We start from the raw sequence: 17,473 nt of genomic DNA, 5'->3' as shown, positions 1-17,473 counted from the left end.
AACGCATCATAAATCTAAACTTCAACATTCTGGTGAAATTTAAGGATAATCTCAGTTGTTCATGGTCATTTTAAAGCGGAAACCTCACCTTTTTCGGGTATGGATTGTCTTAACTGTTCGCCCGGTGCCCTTCGGTACCGCCTCTCGGTTACAAAGTGCAACCCTCCCGGAAGATTAGAAAACCAGTTTTATGTGAAAGTTCGCCGGGTGAAAGGACATTTTTACCGAGAAGCAGACGCTGCTAAAGCTGTGACTTTCTTCCAGTTTGAGACATTTGTAGGAAGATCTGCTACAGTTGTAGCTGAGGTGTTTAAATACAGTTTCCTTTAGGATGAAACGGAGAGGTGAAACCACCGCGGAACCGTCCGGAACTCCGGGTCTGTCCACGACCAACACCGCAGAACAATCAAAGAAGATGAGGGTCATTTACGTCGTGTATATAATCGTTTCTTTGGATATAACCTGGATGTTTTTACAGTTTTCTGTTACTCCAGTAAGTAATTTCTCTACTGTACCCGAATAGGAAACTCACATTTCCGTGATCTCCTTGAAACGTGCACGACTCGGGGATGGTAAATCTTACACAAAAAGAGTTAAAGTTTGATTTAAATGGTACAAGAGTTACAGAGATAGTGTAATTTTATAGGTTAATCTTATTTAATTTGATAGAAATGCTTACAAAAGTATTATATCATACATTTCCCGTCACTGGAAAAAGTACAAAAAGTACATTTTACATAATTTGTACAGTATTAAATAATTTGCATGAATCAAATCTTTAAAATAACTTGGAGTACTATGCAACAGTTTAAAATCAACTCAAATTATATTATTTTCGTCTCCAGATTAGACAGATTATATTGTAATCACTTAAATTGGTCTCATTCAGCATTTGTACAGATTAATTTGGACTTTGGCTGCTTTTTCACTCTTTTTCTGGTACACAGTAAAAACTGCTGGGTTAAAAATAACCCAATTCGTAACCCAGCACTGGGTCAAATATGGACTAACCCAACGCTGGGTTGTTTTAACTCAAATGGGTTGAGTTGAGGGTTTGACCCAGCACATTGGGTCATGGCAACCAACCAAAGGTTGGGTCAAAATGACTTGGTTAAATTGACCCAAAATTGGGTTGAAACTCATTACCCAACACAAGGGTTATTATACCACTATAGTTGGGTTAAAACAAAAATTTATTTTAAATTTCACTATATAAAAACAGGATTAAAAACCATATGAATTTAAAGCTGCTTTTATTTCCACATGATACATATACATAGCCAGCAGATTTCATTTACAAAAGTTACAAAACATAAGTAGTTAAATCACTTCAATTCATTTGGCTACAACTCCAGAAGTATCTGTTACTCCACATTAGAAAACATTTAATGTAAAAAGTCTGTTTTAAAGCAAACTACAAGTTAAACTTTCAGCCATTAAACAAGGAGCATTTTTAACGTCACTTTAGCATTTTGCCTGTCTCCCTGCATGAGGACATACGGGTTGTCGCATTTTGTAGATGTGCCACCAGGTTTTTCCCAACCTGATGGAGAGAGAAGACAGAAAAAACAGTCCATTAGTGATGCACTTATTTAAACAGCAAACAATGTGAGCATGATTCAGAGATGAATGTTGACTTACAGGCTGGATATCAATGAAGACTTCTGAACTTCCAGGTTGATGGATCTGAAACTCTTCTCCCAAATTAGTAAGGTGGAGCAGGGAGCAGTACTGGCAGCAGCTCCAGAGCTACATCATCTTCTGTATCAAACATAAGCTAGTGTTAAAATGTTGCAGTAACTAAAAAACATTAAAACATTTCAGAGAACATTTCTTCTGAGCTTCAATACCTTGAGGGAGCAGACTCATACAGAAGGTCTTAGTTGAGAGCAAGGAGTTTGGGTTTCGCTTAATTCTCCTGATCCTGGATGCAAAATTACAAAATCTATCAGAAAAGAAAATCACAAATCAAACTTTAAGAATGACTGAATTAAATCTTATAGCTGTCTCCACTGCAAATAACTTGTAATTAGCCAGCAATTTCAAATGTTCAGAGTAATTTTTATGTTCCTAAAAATAAATATAGCACTTAATAAAATAAAATGACATATAATTTAATTTAGAAGTAAAACTCAATTTAAATACGAACTTAGTGCTGAATAACTTTATCTTCTTTTTACTTACCATGTCTTATTTCAAAGTAGAGGAGAAATCCGATATGCAGCGTTCACAGTCACGTTGAAAATGGAGGCTTGTGAAGAGGGGCGTGGCTTCTTCCAAGTTTCATCTTTAACCCAACCGTTTGGCCCAACTTTTAACTGATTTTTAACAAATTTCAACTGAAACCCGAAATTCAGCCTCTCACAAAATATCTTCCAATTAAGTGTTAAGTGAGCTCTACGAAGAGTTTATTGGTCTCGAAGACCAATAAATAAAGAAAATGGTGTCAAAAAAACATGATTATTGTTTAATGCAATAATTACTGGGACAATTTAACCTCTAGCAAAATTTGTTATTGTGACAGACCTTGTTGCCATGGCTGTAGAAAGACAATTTTCTTCTCTTTGGTTTAGAATTGGGAAATTAAGTTAAAAAAGAAAATAAAAAATACAAGGCCAATACTTCAATAAATATATGCAAAGACAAAGTTATTCTTTGCAAAAAAGGAAAAGAAATTGCTTCTTCTTTTGTCATAAAGAACTTGCTTGTTCTTTTTTTGCTTGAGATTTAATACAGTCAAATATGTCATCTTATCTGTAAAATAGTTTTTGTAACTTAACCCTTCATGTTTCAGTGTTGACAATAATCCCTCATACTATGTTCTATCACAAAACATCCCTGTGAAATACATTAAAGTTTATGGTGACAAAAGGAAAAGGTGTTGTACTAACAGAGTATCTGTTTTATTTTTCTATATTTTATGTTTTCACTCTCATTATATCTCCACAGTATTTAGCAAAGAAACTTGGATTTGACACGTTGTGGTTTGGTTATTTGCAAACTACAGTCGGGCTGATTCAGCTAATTGGAGGCCCTATGTTTGGGAGGTGGGTATGAAGTATTAACGTCACAAAAATGGCTACCTATTTTGTAATATATGTATTATATGTATATATATCTGTTTATGTTATTTTTTCGGCAGGTTCGGGGATCTCTTTGGGGCCCGTGCGGCTTTGTCTCTGGCTTGTGCAGCAACCACAGTTTCCTTTCTGCTTCTGGCCGTCTCTAACCATCCCGTCCTGCTGTTCGTCCACAAACTACCTACAGTATTTATGCACGTCTTGCCTGGTTAGCATCACAAATTAGCCACAAAACCTGGTTTAAAACAGATCAGTTAATTGTTTTAGAGTTGTAATCGTCATATTCTGTCTGCAGCATGCCAGATGGTTGTTACAGACCTCTCAGAGCCGGAGAAACGGGCCGATGCTTTGTCCAAACTGGGTCTGTGTTTTGGTATCGGGATGATTGCTGGATCCACATTGGGGGGAAACATAAGCATGCGCTACGGGTGAGCATCACTAGCTGCGTTTCCGTTACAAGTGTGCGCAAATCCTTGTCGGTATCCCCCAAATGTAAAAAAAAAGAAAAAAGAAAAGAAAAAAGACAATTTTACAATTGCAGTGTTTCCATTAAATTAAAATCACACGTGAATAAATTTGTTCACATGTCATCAAAAACATGCAGCGCCATCATCCCCTACTACTTCCCTCCTGTCGTCTTTGTTTTTTCTAGCAGTAACATCCAGCTGTTGATCATGTGTGATGTGAAAAAAAATTGTTTCCAAGCAGTTTTGTGAACTCCATCTATTTTGATATGGCCAAAGAGGGGGAAAAAACAACTTAATCTTAAGCTTTATACAAGTTTTTAAAAAATTGGCATGTTTCCATGTAGCAAATTTTATTTTTCAAATGTCAACTTGAGTAATTACATGGCCAACGGGGAACACAGCTAGAGTGTTATACATGGCATGGATCCTGGCATCATTTCTGGAAATGTTCCTGCATTTTCTTGTTTTCTTCAGGGAGACGTTTGCAGCCTGTGTTGGTGCTGCAGGGAGTGCCTTCAGTTTGCTGCTGGTTTTAAACTTCATACCAAAGTCTACTAAATCTGAGGCTTCCAGAAGCACCACTAAATGTAAGAAAGAATACTTACTGTTCATAGCTGATTCTGAATCTGTAAAATGGTGTTGCATTCAAGTTCATTGCATGAAAACAATTGCCAAAAAGAATATTTTATGTTCTTAACTAAACCTATTACAATAAACAATCAATTAATGGCATGATAAATTAAAATGAGTTTGATAATTTCCATTCTGAGGATTAATATTTTTGACAGACATATTCCATTTTATTCATTTATTTTTTGCAAAAAAAGTACTTCCATTTTATTTATTATTTTTGGTTGTGTTTTCTTTATGTCTCACAGTTCAGTGTTAAGTACATTTTACAAGATTAAGGAATACATAGTTCTTATGTGACGTCACATTTGTAGCTCAACCATCATGACAGGGAGTTGCTATGACAACAACAAACAAACCGCAAGCTTAGAAGTAGCTCTCGCCTCGTTCCCAACTTATAACCAGTTTTGTACATTGCAACGACAACTCGGTCACAATTTTTGAGTACTCTACCCACCGCTGTGTAAAACTAAGATAAATAGTGATATTTACTGAAGTACTTAGGCTAGCAAACTTGCAAAATTAGCTTGGCTAATGTAGCTTTTACCTGCTAGCGAAGACGGACATGTACCTGCTCTGCCAGTAAGAACCTTGTTCACATGAAGGGTTACGAGCTCTTCGTGTGAAGATGTTTAAACGTCCTTTACAAATCCTTTTAAACATTGATTGATTGGGCCATTCAGACTGCGGTGAAAAAGCCGTTTACAAGTTTACATTCGCCCCATATGCACAAAATCCGGTGGCCACAGATTATGGTGTAACACCTATAAAGATAGATTTTTTTTTGTTTGTCTTTAATGTAGTGTTCAACACAATGAGAAATATCAGAATACACTAATATAAATAATATAAAATAACCACCGGAACTGGCGGATCTTGCACACGTGACGTCCCGTTACCGTAGCCTTGGTTACCGAGGCAACGAGAGAATTTAAAAGCTATGAAACACGGTGTCGCGCAGAAATAAAAAATGGAGGTCTTCCAAAATCTGAAAGCTAAAGTTCAAGGAAAGAATTTAAAAAAGGGCATTTTCCTTTCGCCTTATCAGCACCATGTTTTGTCACATATCCTTCCCCAAGTGGATCGGGAACTCGCTTGGATGCAGAGCAAAAACAAAACTCTGGAAAAGGAAAAGAAGGAGCTGCTGAAAAAGGTGGAGCATCTGATTATTGACACAAACACGCAGAAAGCCGACCAGGAAAAAGTAATCAAAGTTTTCCAAAACCGAGAGCTTCTCCGGGGCCAGCTGGGGCAGTGCAAAATTCAGATGGAGGTGATGGGGAGGAAGATAAACTTACAAGAAAACGACTTGAAAAAGGAGCGCAAGAAAAACGAGGTCATCCAGCAAGAGCTGGAGTCGTTGAAGAAAGAGTTGCAGTTTGTAAAACAACAAGCGGCCAACCAGAGAGTGGAGCACCAAACCGTGAAGGACGAACTGGACAACGTCATCAAAGACAGAGACGTCCTTTGCAGCAAGTTGGTTAACCTCCAATTTGAGTGTTCAGATCTGCGTGGGAAGATCAACTCCCAGCAATCAAACCTGACCCGGAAGAAGAACGAAAACTTGGAGGAGAAGCGCCACATCCAATTGCTGAGGCTGGAGAACCAAAAGCTGGAGAGGGAGAGGAGCTTCCTTGTTAATGAAGTGGAGGAGACAAAACAGGAAGTCCGAAGGTTTGAGGAACAGTGGACGGAGAGGAAGAAGGTGGAGAAAAGTTTGAGTCAACGCTCTTTGGACAACCAGGCAGCGGGAAGAACCTCAATAATCCAACAGAAATCAAAATGGAAACCCAAACAAATGCCTCCAGAGTACCTGCAGCTGATGCTGATCAATCAGGCTAAAGAGCTGAAAAGGAGTCAAAGGTTGGGAGAAGAGCTGAAGAAAAAGCTAAAAGAGCTGTCTCTGAAGCACCAGCAGAGCCAAGCGGCGCTAAAACTGCACAAAGAAAAGCTGCGGGCCGCCATATCGCAGCGAAACGCCTTCCAAACCGAGATGGAGCACATGCAGTGTGAAATAATGATCATCCAGAAGGACAAGCTCGGGGACAAATTCAAGAACTGGGCGCTGAAAAGGAACAAGATGATGAAAATGTCAAGTGGAGACAGATCCAGCCGGTGCCTGCTCTGCACTGCCAGATATGACCTGCAGATGGCAGCCTCCATGTATCTAATTTAGTGATCACTGGGAAGATAGTGCAACAATAAACAAGTTGCTACCAGATAAAAGCTGGTTTTTATACTTAAAAAATTCAGAGTCAAATATGCAACACTGAAAATCAAAACGACTACAAAAATGTTTTACTGATCCCAAAGGGAAATTAAATAAAAAACAAAATACACAAACACTATAATGGTGAATTAGGGCAATTGGTACGGGAAAGAGGAGTAAATTTCTGCTAAAAAAAATTACATTTTGAGATTAATCTTATACATTTTCTAGGAAAATGAAATAAGGACATTTCTGAGTCTGAAAACTCAGATGTTTACTAAAAACAATTTCTAAAATTTTCAGATTAATCTCAGAATGTTTTTCGTTTTAAAAAATCTAACATTTATTAGAAAAACAAAATCTTAAATTATCTCAGATAATTATATAATTTGAAAAGTCTAAAATGTTTTGCTTTTCAACTGAGTTTCATTCCATGTTTTTCTAGAAAGTTTTTTTCTAGAAAAGGTTTACTTTTCAAACTCAGTTCCACCTCTTCTAGAAAATTTCTGAGATTAATCTAAAAATAAGAGATTTTATTAGCAAATTTTCAACTTTACAAATGCAGAAATTACCTTTTTAGTAGAAAATTTTAGAGATTAATCTAAGTCACCTTTTAAACTCAGAGGTTTTTTTCAGAAATCTGAGATTAAAGAAAAAGAAGCTGAAATTTGTTTTTAAAAGTTTTATTTATAATCTCAGACGATAGATTATAGTTTTAACAGAATTAATTATTTTAGTGTATTTATAATATTGTGTAAAAAAAGGCTTATGAGATTAAATGAAAAAAAATCAGCAGAATGTGCCATTTTTTAAATCTAATTGTCAGAATAATCAATTATTAAAATAATCATTAGCTGCAGCCCTTTTATAACTGAGTTTTTATTGTAAATCTGTTTTATTCTAATTTAAGATTTTGAACCGGGCATTTTTATCTGGAAACTATTTATGAAGGAAACACTGATGACTTTTCTTGGACTTTCCTACAGCTGAGAACCAAAACAAGAAGGTGTTCAGTTTGGGGGAGATCACAAGGCTGATGAAGTTTCCAGGTGTAACGAGGATTTTTCTGATCAAAATCATCGCAGGTTTGCCATCAGGTAAGAACTACCTGCAATAAAATTAATGCACATTTGGCCACATATGATAAAATATATTGATATTTCCTACTAAATTTAGCATAAAAACAGCAAAAGATTGAAGTAAATTCCTCATTTTACACACAACCTATACATGTAATACTAAAAGAAGATGCATTTCAAATATTTAAATGGTTTTTAATCAATTAAAGTAGTTTATTTCTCCTCAGCAAAATCCTTAAATTCAATTTTGTGTTTCCTAGGCATATTTCAGGTGATGTTCTCCATCATTGCAATGGACTTCTTCAAGCTTGAAGCTCAGCAGAATGGCTACCTGATGGCGTATTTCGGTATCGTTCAAATGGTGAGATTAAAACACTCAGACCTGGGTAGTAACTAGTTACATGTACTTGAGTAACTTTTTGGATTAAATGTACCTTTAGGAGTATTTTTATTGCACTGAACTTTTTATTTTTGAGTAATTTTATTATGAAGTGTCACACTATTCTTGTTTGAGTAAAATTTCTGGATTTATTTTACCCACTAGCTGCTTTTCCATTATAAATGTCTCCAAAACTTTGTCAATTTCCCATTAATGTCAAAAAACCCCATAATTTTGCAATTGCAGTGTTTCCATTAAATAAGAAACACACGTGAATATGTTTTTTCATGCAACAAACCATTAAACATGCGGCTCCTTCAGCCTCCAGCCACTTCCTGTCTTCTTCTTTGTTTCCACCAGTAGTAGCATCCAGTTGATCATGTGATTTGTGTGATGCAAAAAAAGTGTTTCCATTGTATTTTTGTTAAATACTCAAATTTTAATACAGCAAAAAAAAAAAAAACACTTTATAACAGTACAAAAACTTAAAGAAAAAAAAAATAGTTTTTCAAAATTAGCACGCTTCCATTAAGCAAATTTATGTTCATAAATTAGATTTGTGCAATTTCATAGTCAATGAAAATGCAGCTAAGGTTCCCATAATTAATGCAAATAAAGAAGATCATGCTTGGACATTAGTCCTTCAATCCTGAAAATGTTCTTCAGGTGGTAGAAGACCGACTTTGAAACTGTCTTTATGTATCTACATGCAGTATAAAATTCCCACTGACACAGATTTGGCGTGTTTTTCCAGGTTGTTCAGGGAGGTTTGATCGGTAGACTCACATCCAGATTCCCAGAGAAATCTCTTCTTCTTCTGTCCATTGGCATTACCGCAGGTGTGGGTCTGGCTCAGGTAAACATAAACTCTCTCAAGTTTCAGGATGATGCCAGACGATGCATCAGGATCCTTTGAAATCTTTTTTTTTAATGTACTTGTGTTTCTTCTTTCCTTCCAGGCCTACATGCAGACAGTTTTCCACCTCTGCCTCACCGTCACTCCGTGGATGTTTTCTCTCAGCGTTTTTAATGTCATCACCGACAGCATGCTCACAAAAATTGTCCCATCCTCTGACACAGGTGACTTTATCCAGATTCTCCTGTTATGGTATCCATGGAAACACCAGACTCTCAGCCGGACGCTGATAACCAGCATTTGAGATGAGCAGGAAGCATTTGCAGGACACCAGGAACCTTCATCAAAAATACATGATATGGAGCTCTGGTAGTGCCAAGAAAAAATGTTGAAAACATGTTTTTTAAATTTATTTATGTTTAGGACAATGTGCCTAAATTTGTTGTAATTTTTACTTCATTTACATTGGATTTCCAAAAAATATACTGGAATTCAAGGCAAATATAAGCAATTTCTCATTTTATTATGAGATAAAAAATAACAGTTATTGTTTCATTATAATTTGATTAAAATGTTTTAAAAATATCAAAAACAAGTAATTTTCATTATGTAAAAATAAGTTTATTACAATCAGTAAGTAAAAATAAATACAATTCCCAGTTTTGGTGCCAATCTGTGAAAAAGGAAAAACCTCTGAAGATTTGCTTTAATTTACCTCAGGTGCATGAATCTTTGCACAATTAATGTGTATCTATTGTTTCCAAAAGTTTGTATCCTTATGATATTTCAAAAAGGTTTATACGCTATATGTTAAATAATTCTGGTGACATTTATAGACTTCTGATGGACTCCACCAAGTTTTAGCCTTATTTTGATACCAAGACTGAAATAAAGTTTGTAATTGCTGAGAAGAAAACTCAGCAATTACATTACATTACATTTGGGTGTGTGAATTTAGACACCCTTCAGAAAGCCCTGTGGGTGTGTGAATTTAGACACCCTTCAGAAATCCCTGTGGGTGTGTGAATTTAGACACCCTTCAGAAAGCCCTGTGGGTGTGTGAATTTAGACACCCTTCAGAAATCCCTGTGGGTGTGTGAATTTAGACACCCTTCAGAAAGCCCTGCGGGTTTTTTCAGGGATTCTGATTAACTTTCTGACTGTTGTGTTGTTTGGTTCCCAGGAACGATGCTGGGTCTGTGCGCCTCCGTTCAGTCGCTGGTCCGGACAATCGGACCAACCATCGGCGGTTTCCTGTACATGAACTACGGCCTCGCCTCCATAGGTCTAATTGAGTTTTTTGTGAATATTGTCGTGTTTGTTTACCTGCTATGTCAACAACTCAGCAACACTGAGAGGCAGAAAGAATGAAGAGGCAATTTTATTTTTATATTCCATATTTTTATAGAACTAGAAAACATAAATGTTTAGTCGTCGTTTGCAACATGCTGCTTTAATTTTACATTCCAGTTAGTCGAGATGTAACTTCATTACTGTGTTGTTCAGGTGGAAACCACTAGATGGCAGCAAAATGTTCAGAGATGTTTCTGTTGATCAGATTTTCATTTTCATTCCCAGCTTTTTTAAAGTCATGATTTTATGTATAAACAAAGCATTCACATTTTTTTACTTTTAGATCAGCAAAAAAAGTTATATTTTCTTGTAATTTTTAAAAAATAATTATATTTTAATGCAGTATTGTACTTTACAATTATGACTTCACACTACAAGAAGTGATGTTTGTAGCATTTCTTGGTTGCTGTAAATGTAAGTTTAAGAAAAGCATTTTAAGCACTGGAGCAGTGTGGTTATTTTTGGATTTATGCATTGTAAAGATCAAGGATAGTTTTGATTATTTTAAAAGTTTGACTACTGTAAACTGTCTAAGCACAGCAAATTTACTTCTGATCGCCACTTATTAAGGCCTTAATAAGGCCACTTATTGAAAAAACAACATTCAGAGCAGTAAAATACATACATCTTGCATTTAAGATGTGCATTAACTAAAGGAAAGCTGTTATTGCATTTTAGTCAAAAACATTTTCTTATTAAAGAAAGTTTTTTCCCATCTTTTAATGCATTTTTATAGTTGGATAAAAAAGGTACAAGTGGCTGAATGAAAAATCTGTAGAATATTTTTTCATCCAATTAATCAATTAATTGTCAGAATAATTGATTACTAAAATAATCGTTAGTTGCAGCTTTACAAACAAGTTTGTTGTTGACCTGTTAGGTAATTTTATTTTTAAAGTGTCTCACAATTTAACATTTTGTATGTTTAATTCAATCAAGTCCATATCCGACTAGAAAACATTTATTGTGAATTCCAGATTTTCTTTGAATGGGAATGATTTCATCACACAAGCATAATGAAAACATGATGCAGAAAAGCCATGTGGAGGAAAGTTAGACCAGGATCTTACTGCCACAAACTAGCAGAGCTAACAACCCCACCCCCATTAAAATTCCTAATTTCAAAAACAAGCATTTAATCACTCTCTCTATTGTTTCCATTCATGTCTTTGCATTTTCAGCTGCATCCGGCTGCCAAGTCGCAGCTTGTTGAAGTGATGTCATAAAATCTGAAGCAGGTGTTTTCTTTGTCCGCCACAAAGTACTTTGTTTTTCAAATATTACATCCAACAACCCCAGATAAAACGATCATATTGTAACAGGAGGAGGTTAAACTCATTATCTTACAGGCTTTTCTCTAAGCAGATGCAACTGGTGATTTCTGTGCCAATTTGTTTGACCAGCAGGAAGGGCAGCAGTTTTTGGCATCCAGATAATATGCTAGAGTTGCAGATTTTGTTTATTATGTCGTATAACATTCAGATATAATATAATCCTAACTATAAAAAACTAAAAAATATATTGCTGGTTTAATCAGTTTTCCTTTATGATCAAAGGAAACAAAGCTACTGTCAGACGGACTTAAAAGAGCTGTGAGCTGATTTGAAGGACGTCACTATCTGCGTTTCCTTTACATATGTGCGCAAAACTTTGTCAATATTCCACTAATGTCAAAATAAACAACTTCATAATTGTTTTGTTTCCATTAAATAAGAAACAAGATTAAAATCACACAAGAATAAGTCTTTTCACGTGATAACTCGTTAAACATGTCATGCCATTATTTTCCAAACACTTCCTGTCGTCTTCTTTGTCATTTTCGCCAGTAGGAACATCCTGTTGTTGATCATGTGACTCATGTGATGCAAAAAGTGTTTCCATTACAGTTCAGTGAAACAAACCAATTTCAATACGGCCAAAAAACCTCAACCTAGCGCAAAAAATGTTTGATCAAGAAACGTAAGTTTTTTCCACATTGATGTGTTTCCATTTAGCAAATTTGTTTTTGTAAATTCAATTTCTGCAACTTATTGGTCAATAGCTGCATTTCCATTATAAATATCCTCACTGTCGCTGTAACCCCAGCAGTGGAGTGGGGGGGGGGGGGGGCCCTGACCGCGGTGGGGTGCCTTGTTACACTTGGCCCTTTGAGTCAGCGGGAACAGGAACAATGGTGCTGTTAACACTCCTGACGGGGACCTTTGGGTCCTCTGAAAGTTTAATGTGACTCTGCGAGCGACCTGCGCTCGCTGAGGTCAGAAATGAGCGCTGTCCATGTCGCTCTGTGGCTGCCTTGTGTCGGCTCACTGGAAACTAAACGCCAGTGGGGGGGTCCTCCAGAGCCGGGCCTGTTTTGTCCCCTGCGGCATGGATAATGAGGCATCTGTCTCCACCTGCCTCATAGCGAGATGAGGCTCACTGTCTCTCTTTAAAAGAGCACAGGTTATCTATCTGATTTGACCACGGCAGGCCAGGCATATGATCTGAAGCAGAGGAGCCTTGAGCCTGAATGTTTTATACCGTGGCTTTCTTATGGCTGTTTGCAGAGCTCCACACGGCGCAGGAACACTTCGCTCAGTGTCTCCTTAAGTGCATCCAGGAAATTAACAAACAGATCAATCAAACATGAGGAACTCAACTACAACACAGTGTTTCAGCCAATGTAAATTAAAGCTTCTGAAACAATCGATTATTGAAATAATCAACTAATTTAGTAATCGATTAATTGGCAAATGGTGTATAAACAAAAAAAAGTACATTTTCTGAAAACTCAACACAAATTTAGCCAAAACTGTGCAATATATATATATATATATATATATATATATATATATATATATATATATATATATATATATATATATATATATATATATATATACACAATTTGCATACAACTGAAAAATGTTCTTTGTTTGCAAGTTAAGAAATCCTGGTTCACATTCTGTGGAAAAAATAAAAAACAGAAAATAAATCACCTTTTCCTAGCCAATTATTAACCAGTTAATCCAAACAATAATAGAGCAATTAGCCCTACATTGTACTGTACGATGGAGCAGTAGGGCCACGCTAAGAAACTCATAAAATTACAAGAATAAATTCAAAATAAAATAAAGCATACATTTAAAATATTTTGAGAATAATAAAATAACAGAATGTAATATTATGACTTTATTCTCGCATTTCATTTATGTCAACTTTATTCTTGTACAACTTTACAATAATAATTTTACTATTTTTATTTTCTTAGCATGAAAGAAAGAACAGAGAGTTTTTCACATGGTGATGTTAGAAGCATTTTTTAGCTACAGATGTATTCTTTGCTACAAATAAATCAATCACTAAAGGAATGCTATGTTCTTTGCTCTGTTGTAGCATTTTAGGCAATAAAATGTTTGATTTGTTATTTAAAAAGGAATTTAACTTGGTTTATTTGAATATTTTTAATGTATTTATAATAGTGTATAAAATCACTTATCCAACTGATTAACTGAAAGAATAATAAGAATAATTCATTACTAAAAGTCTTTCAGCTCTACTCTGCTGCAACGACTCCCATTTGTATTTAATTTTCCTGTTTATTGGTTGAATTTTGCCACCAACAATAATCCAAACTGGGTGTGAAATCACCTCGACATCCCCAGCAGGTCGTCATACGTCGTGGAGTTGGCCACAGGAGCGAAAGGCGATCTTCCAGGGGTTTTGTCTTGGTGTAATCGGACAGAGACATCATCTATCAAGAGAGGGGGAATTACTGCTGGTTAACAAAGGGAGATAAGATAATGAGTGGGCAGGCTGAGACCCAGTGAAGCACAGCTCGAGTTCCCATCCTGATTACATGGCAGCAACCAACTCCAAGGTGAAGAAAAGGAGAGGAAAAAGCTCAGTAAGCTTCAGGCGTTAGCTGCTAGCATCTTAAGTCAGTTTTTGATTTTTAATTTTGTAATGAGAAGAATAAATCAAGATTACCATCTCAGGTAAAAATGTCTAAAAAGCTTTAAAGGTGATCAATGGTGTAAAATTCACTTTTTTCACATTTTTATACTTCAATTTGGGTCTCAACTTCACAAAATCTTTCTTAGATAATGAGTCAGTTCTACCTATTTCATCTCCCTTCAGAAAAAGCTGTTTTAGGGCATCTTGTCACTTTAAATCCAAATAAGCTGCTGCTGGCCACACCCCCTAAACTCAACTCAACTTACACACTCGCATCTAAAAATGCCTGCAAACGGACAAGCAACTATGCAGCTATACATGTTTGAAAAGCGTTAATAGAGCCTCCTGCTCAACAAGAATGCAGTAAGTGGCTCCTGGATGGTAAGTCAACAACAAAACACTTGTCTTTTCCGGCTGCCATTGTAAAGTGCAAAACCAGCCAACTAAAAGTGCTGGAATTCTGCTGGGGTTGCTAGGTAACGGCACTTGTGACTTAACAATTGGGAGGTTTTTGAAACGGTTTCTTTTCCAGACACTAAAAAACATGACCTTATTGCTAAAAAAGTAATGGGTAGTTTTTTTTTTATGCCCTGGGGTGTTGATAGAAGCAGTAGACCCAAATGGAAAGACAAAAACATGAATTTTACATACTAGGTCTTGCTTTTACTACATAAACATTTAGAAGCTTGTTTTTTTCTCAAAAATTCAAGCAAAATCCACAAAAACACTTCATAAAGCCTGAAAAAATCTCAGTCAGAAAAAGTAAGATTCAAAATTAAGGAATTATGAACGGATTAAACGTTTTATTCAAACCGCAACCCAAATGTGAGCCTCACGTGTGGAAACTCCTCAGACACTGTGCTGACCTGCGTCATAGGAGATGTGCTGCCCTCTCCCCTGTGTGGAGCGCGTTCAGTCCTGTGACAGCGGCTCTGAGCCCCACGAGGCTCTGTCTGACCGGCACGCTCAGCCCTCACTCTCACTCCCTGACATGTGCCAGAGCTCACTAATCCTCCACTGACGCCGCGCTGCAGCATCACACCGGACAACAGGACAGTCAATGACCACCGAGCTGACCTCAGAGGGATGCCGGTCCTCACCGGATCAGACAGGCTCGTCCCCTCTGGAGGCCATGTTTGTTTACTACAACAGGGCTTCCCAAACTTTTCCATGCCTTCTCCCTCTAAAGAGCATTTAACCTCTTAGCAAACCTACAGACAATGCTACAAAATATGTAAACAAACATCTATGCCTGTTATAATAACAAATATTGATGGACGATAAATTGTCCCAGAAGTTATTGCCTTAAACAATAATATTAGTGTTGTTTTGAGACCATTTTCAGATAATATATGGCATAGTAATGAAAGAACACAAACTCAAAGATCAATAAACTTTAAATTCTAGTGAACATTTAACACTGGAACTGGAAGACATTTTAAATATCCAAAATAAATCAAAAGAAGAAAAACAAATAAAATTAATTTTGAAGTTTCTGTCATCAACAAAGGAGTCCCTAAAAAAGCACAAGACTTTAGAGAAAAGAGAGAAACGATCCATCCATCCATCCATTAGGTAAGACCAACTATTTCTAGCTGGAACCTCTGAACCTCACACACTTGCTCAAGTTCCTTCCCCACCAGAGAGTTGGCACTCCACGTTCAAGGAGCCAACTTCTGTAGCCGAGGATCGGATCGCTAAGGTCCCCGCCCTCGACCACCACCCGCCCCACCCTTTGTGCCCCTCCCACAGGTGGTGAGCCCATGGGAAGGCTGATCCACTTCTCCTCTTCATCCGAGCCCAGCCACCAGGCGCTCGCCAACGTTCCCCACCTCCAGGCCTGGCTACAGACTTGGGCCCCGGTGGCCCGCGTCCGGGCATGGGAACACTACTTCCAGCTGTGTGGTTCATCATAAGGGGTCTTCGGGCTGCACTTAGGTTCCTCACCCAGGTCCTGTCTGCCTTGGGTGACCCTACCAGGGGCATGAAGCCCCAGACAGCATAGCTCCTACGTTCACAGGATGCTCAAACCCCTCCACCACAATAAGGTGGGAGTCTATGAAGAGAAACAATAAATCATACAAATGGAAATAATTTTATTCTTTTTATCTTTAATTGATTTATTGCTTATTGTGGCAGGCCTACAAACATAAACTTTTAGAATGTTTTTTATTCACTTCAACAATTACATTCATTTAGTAAAACTTTTACATTTGTTGCTTGCTTGACAAACAAAGCAGCTTGATAAATTTGACAGGCATCCAATCAGAAGATGAGCATCAGAGATAACAAATTATTTTAAGTTATATTTCAGTTATAAATTATTTTAAAAAGATTGAATAAAAGTAAACAAAAATTAAACATAACAAAATCTACAGGATTATTATTATTATTGGGGGTTTTTTGCATATTTTTTCTCACCTTGCTACAACTTTCTGAGACCCTCACAGTGCCCCCTAGAGGCCCCACTTTGAAAAACACTGGACTTTACCACAGAGTTGATAGAGCGTTGGCTAACTGTCTCATGGAACATCATGGAGCATCGGTGAGGTTTCTTTATGATTTTAATGCTGCTGCAGGATGATGACAGTTGGGGATTTGGCTATTTGAAGATAATATTAAAAACGAGGAGGTGGCTATTGCTTTAATTACAGCTGAGCTGATTAGACAACAATGCATTAGTTAAAGGCGGGAAAAAGCATCTGTTTGAACTGAGCCGTAAGCTCTGCATTTTGTTTGCATTACTCATACAGAACAGCATCTGTGTCATTCAGAGATAAATCTGACCATCATTGGTCAGATTGCAGAGAACATCATAATCATTACAGTCACCAAATGTAACTTGAGTTGGGTTGCAGGATTTGGGTCAAGCATCTAGAGGGTCCAGTTTGAGTCTAATATCAAACTGGATCAAACAATGATGTGGCAAAACTTGGATACATTTAGTGAAATTCACAAATATGTAACCTAGGTTCACCATCTTAGTGAAGTTGCCCCCCCACCTTCTTCAAATGTAACAAAATTGGTGACAAACGTTTTACTGATTTCTGCAGCAAAAAATAACTTTGTGCCGCTACCATTTTAAAGACAATAAAAGTTTCCAGAGGTCATCAGAGGTCAACCACCCCCAGTCCCCATTCACATTTACAATTATTTTCAAAAGCAGTATTTGTGTTTGTACAATTGATTTGTTGTGCAATCACAGACATACCCAAATTTAAATAAAAGAAAGTAGTAAATCATTATCATTACTCATATTCTTACCTTGTTCTATTCCTAACCTGTCTGGACTGTTGGATGTATTTTTCATTCAGTTAATCATCATCCAGACTTTCCCAAAGTCTGATGTTCTTCTCTTAAACACACCTTGAAGCTGGATGGATACAACAACAGCTGAAGGTGAAAACTGATTGGCTGCAGCCTCTCTGCTCTGACACATGATTTAAGGATCAGACTTCGACCCCCGCTTCTATTTCAGGAAGTG

At 36.9% G+C, this 17,473-nt stretch overlaps 1 protein-coding gene across 1 annotated transcript; it reads left to right on the top strand.

The window, feature by feature from the left end:
- Window positions 1-147: 147 nt before the first annotated feature.
- Window positions 148-10,499, top strand: slc67a1 (solute carrier family 67 member 1). Its single transcript, XM_014997566.2, has 10 exons — window positions 148-493; window positions 2,950-3,047; window positions 3,143-3,288; window positions 3,376-3,508; window positions 4,022-4,134; window positions 7,373-7,483; window positions 7,726-7,826; window positions 8,599-8,700; window positions 8,804-8,924; window positions 9,884-10,499. Exons 1-10 carry the CDS (start codon window positions 332-334, stop codon window positions 10,069-10,071), a joined length of 1,275 nt encoding a protein of 424 aa, XP_014853052.2. The 5' UTR covers window positions 148-331; the 3' UTR covers window positions 10,072-10,499.
- The last annotated feature ends 6,974 nt before the right edge of the window (window positions 10,500-17,473 follow it).

Source organism: Poecilia mexicana, unplaced genomic scaffold (assembly GCF_051168715.1).
Source record: "Poecilia mexicana isolate PSO_F unplaced genomic scaffold, ASM5116871v1 scaffold_3, whole genome shotgun sequence".
NCBI lineage: Eukaryota > Metazoa > Chordata > Actinopteri > Cyprinodontiformes > Poeciliidae > Poecilia > Poecilia mexicana.
Note: the sequence above shows the minus strand (reverse complement) of the source record. Positions and strands in the feature narration are given on the sequence as shown.

Bases quoted from the DNA above. Each gene is read 5' to 3' on its own strand.
- slc67a1 (XM_014997566.2), top strand. From the start codon at position 332: ATGAAACGGAGAGGTGAAACCACCGCGGAACCGTCCGGAACTCCGGGT. The intron at 7,827-8,598 runs GTGAGATTAAAA...GTGTTTTTCCAG, and splicing joins ATTTCGGTATCGTTCAAATG to GTTGTTCAGGGAGGTTTGAT. The intron at 8,701-8,803 runs GTAAACATAAAC...CTTTCCTTCCAG, and splicing joins CAGGTGTGGGTCTGGCTCAG to GCCTACATGCAGACAGTTTT.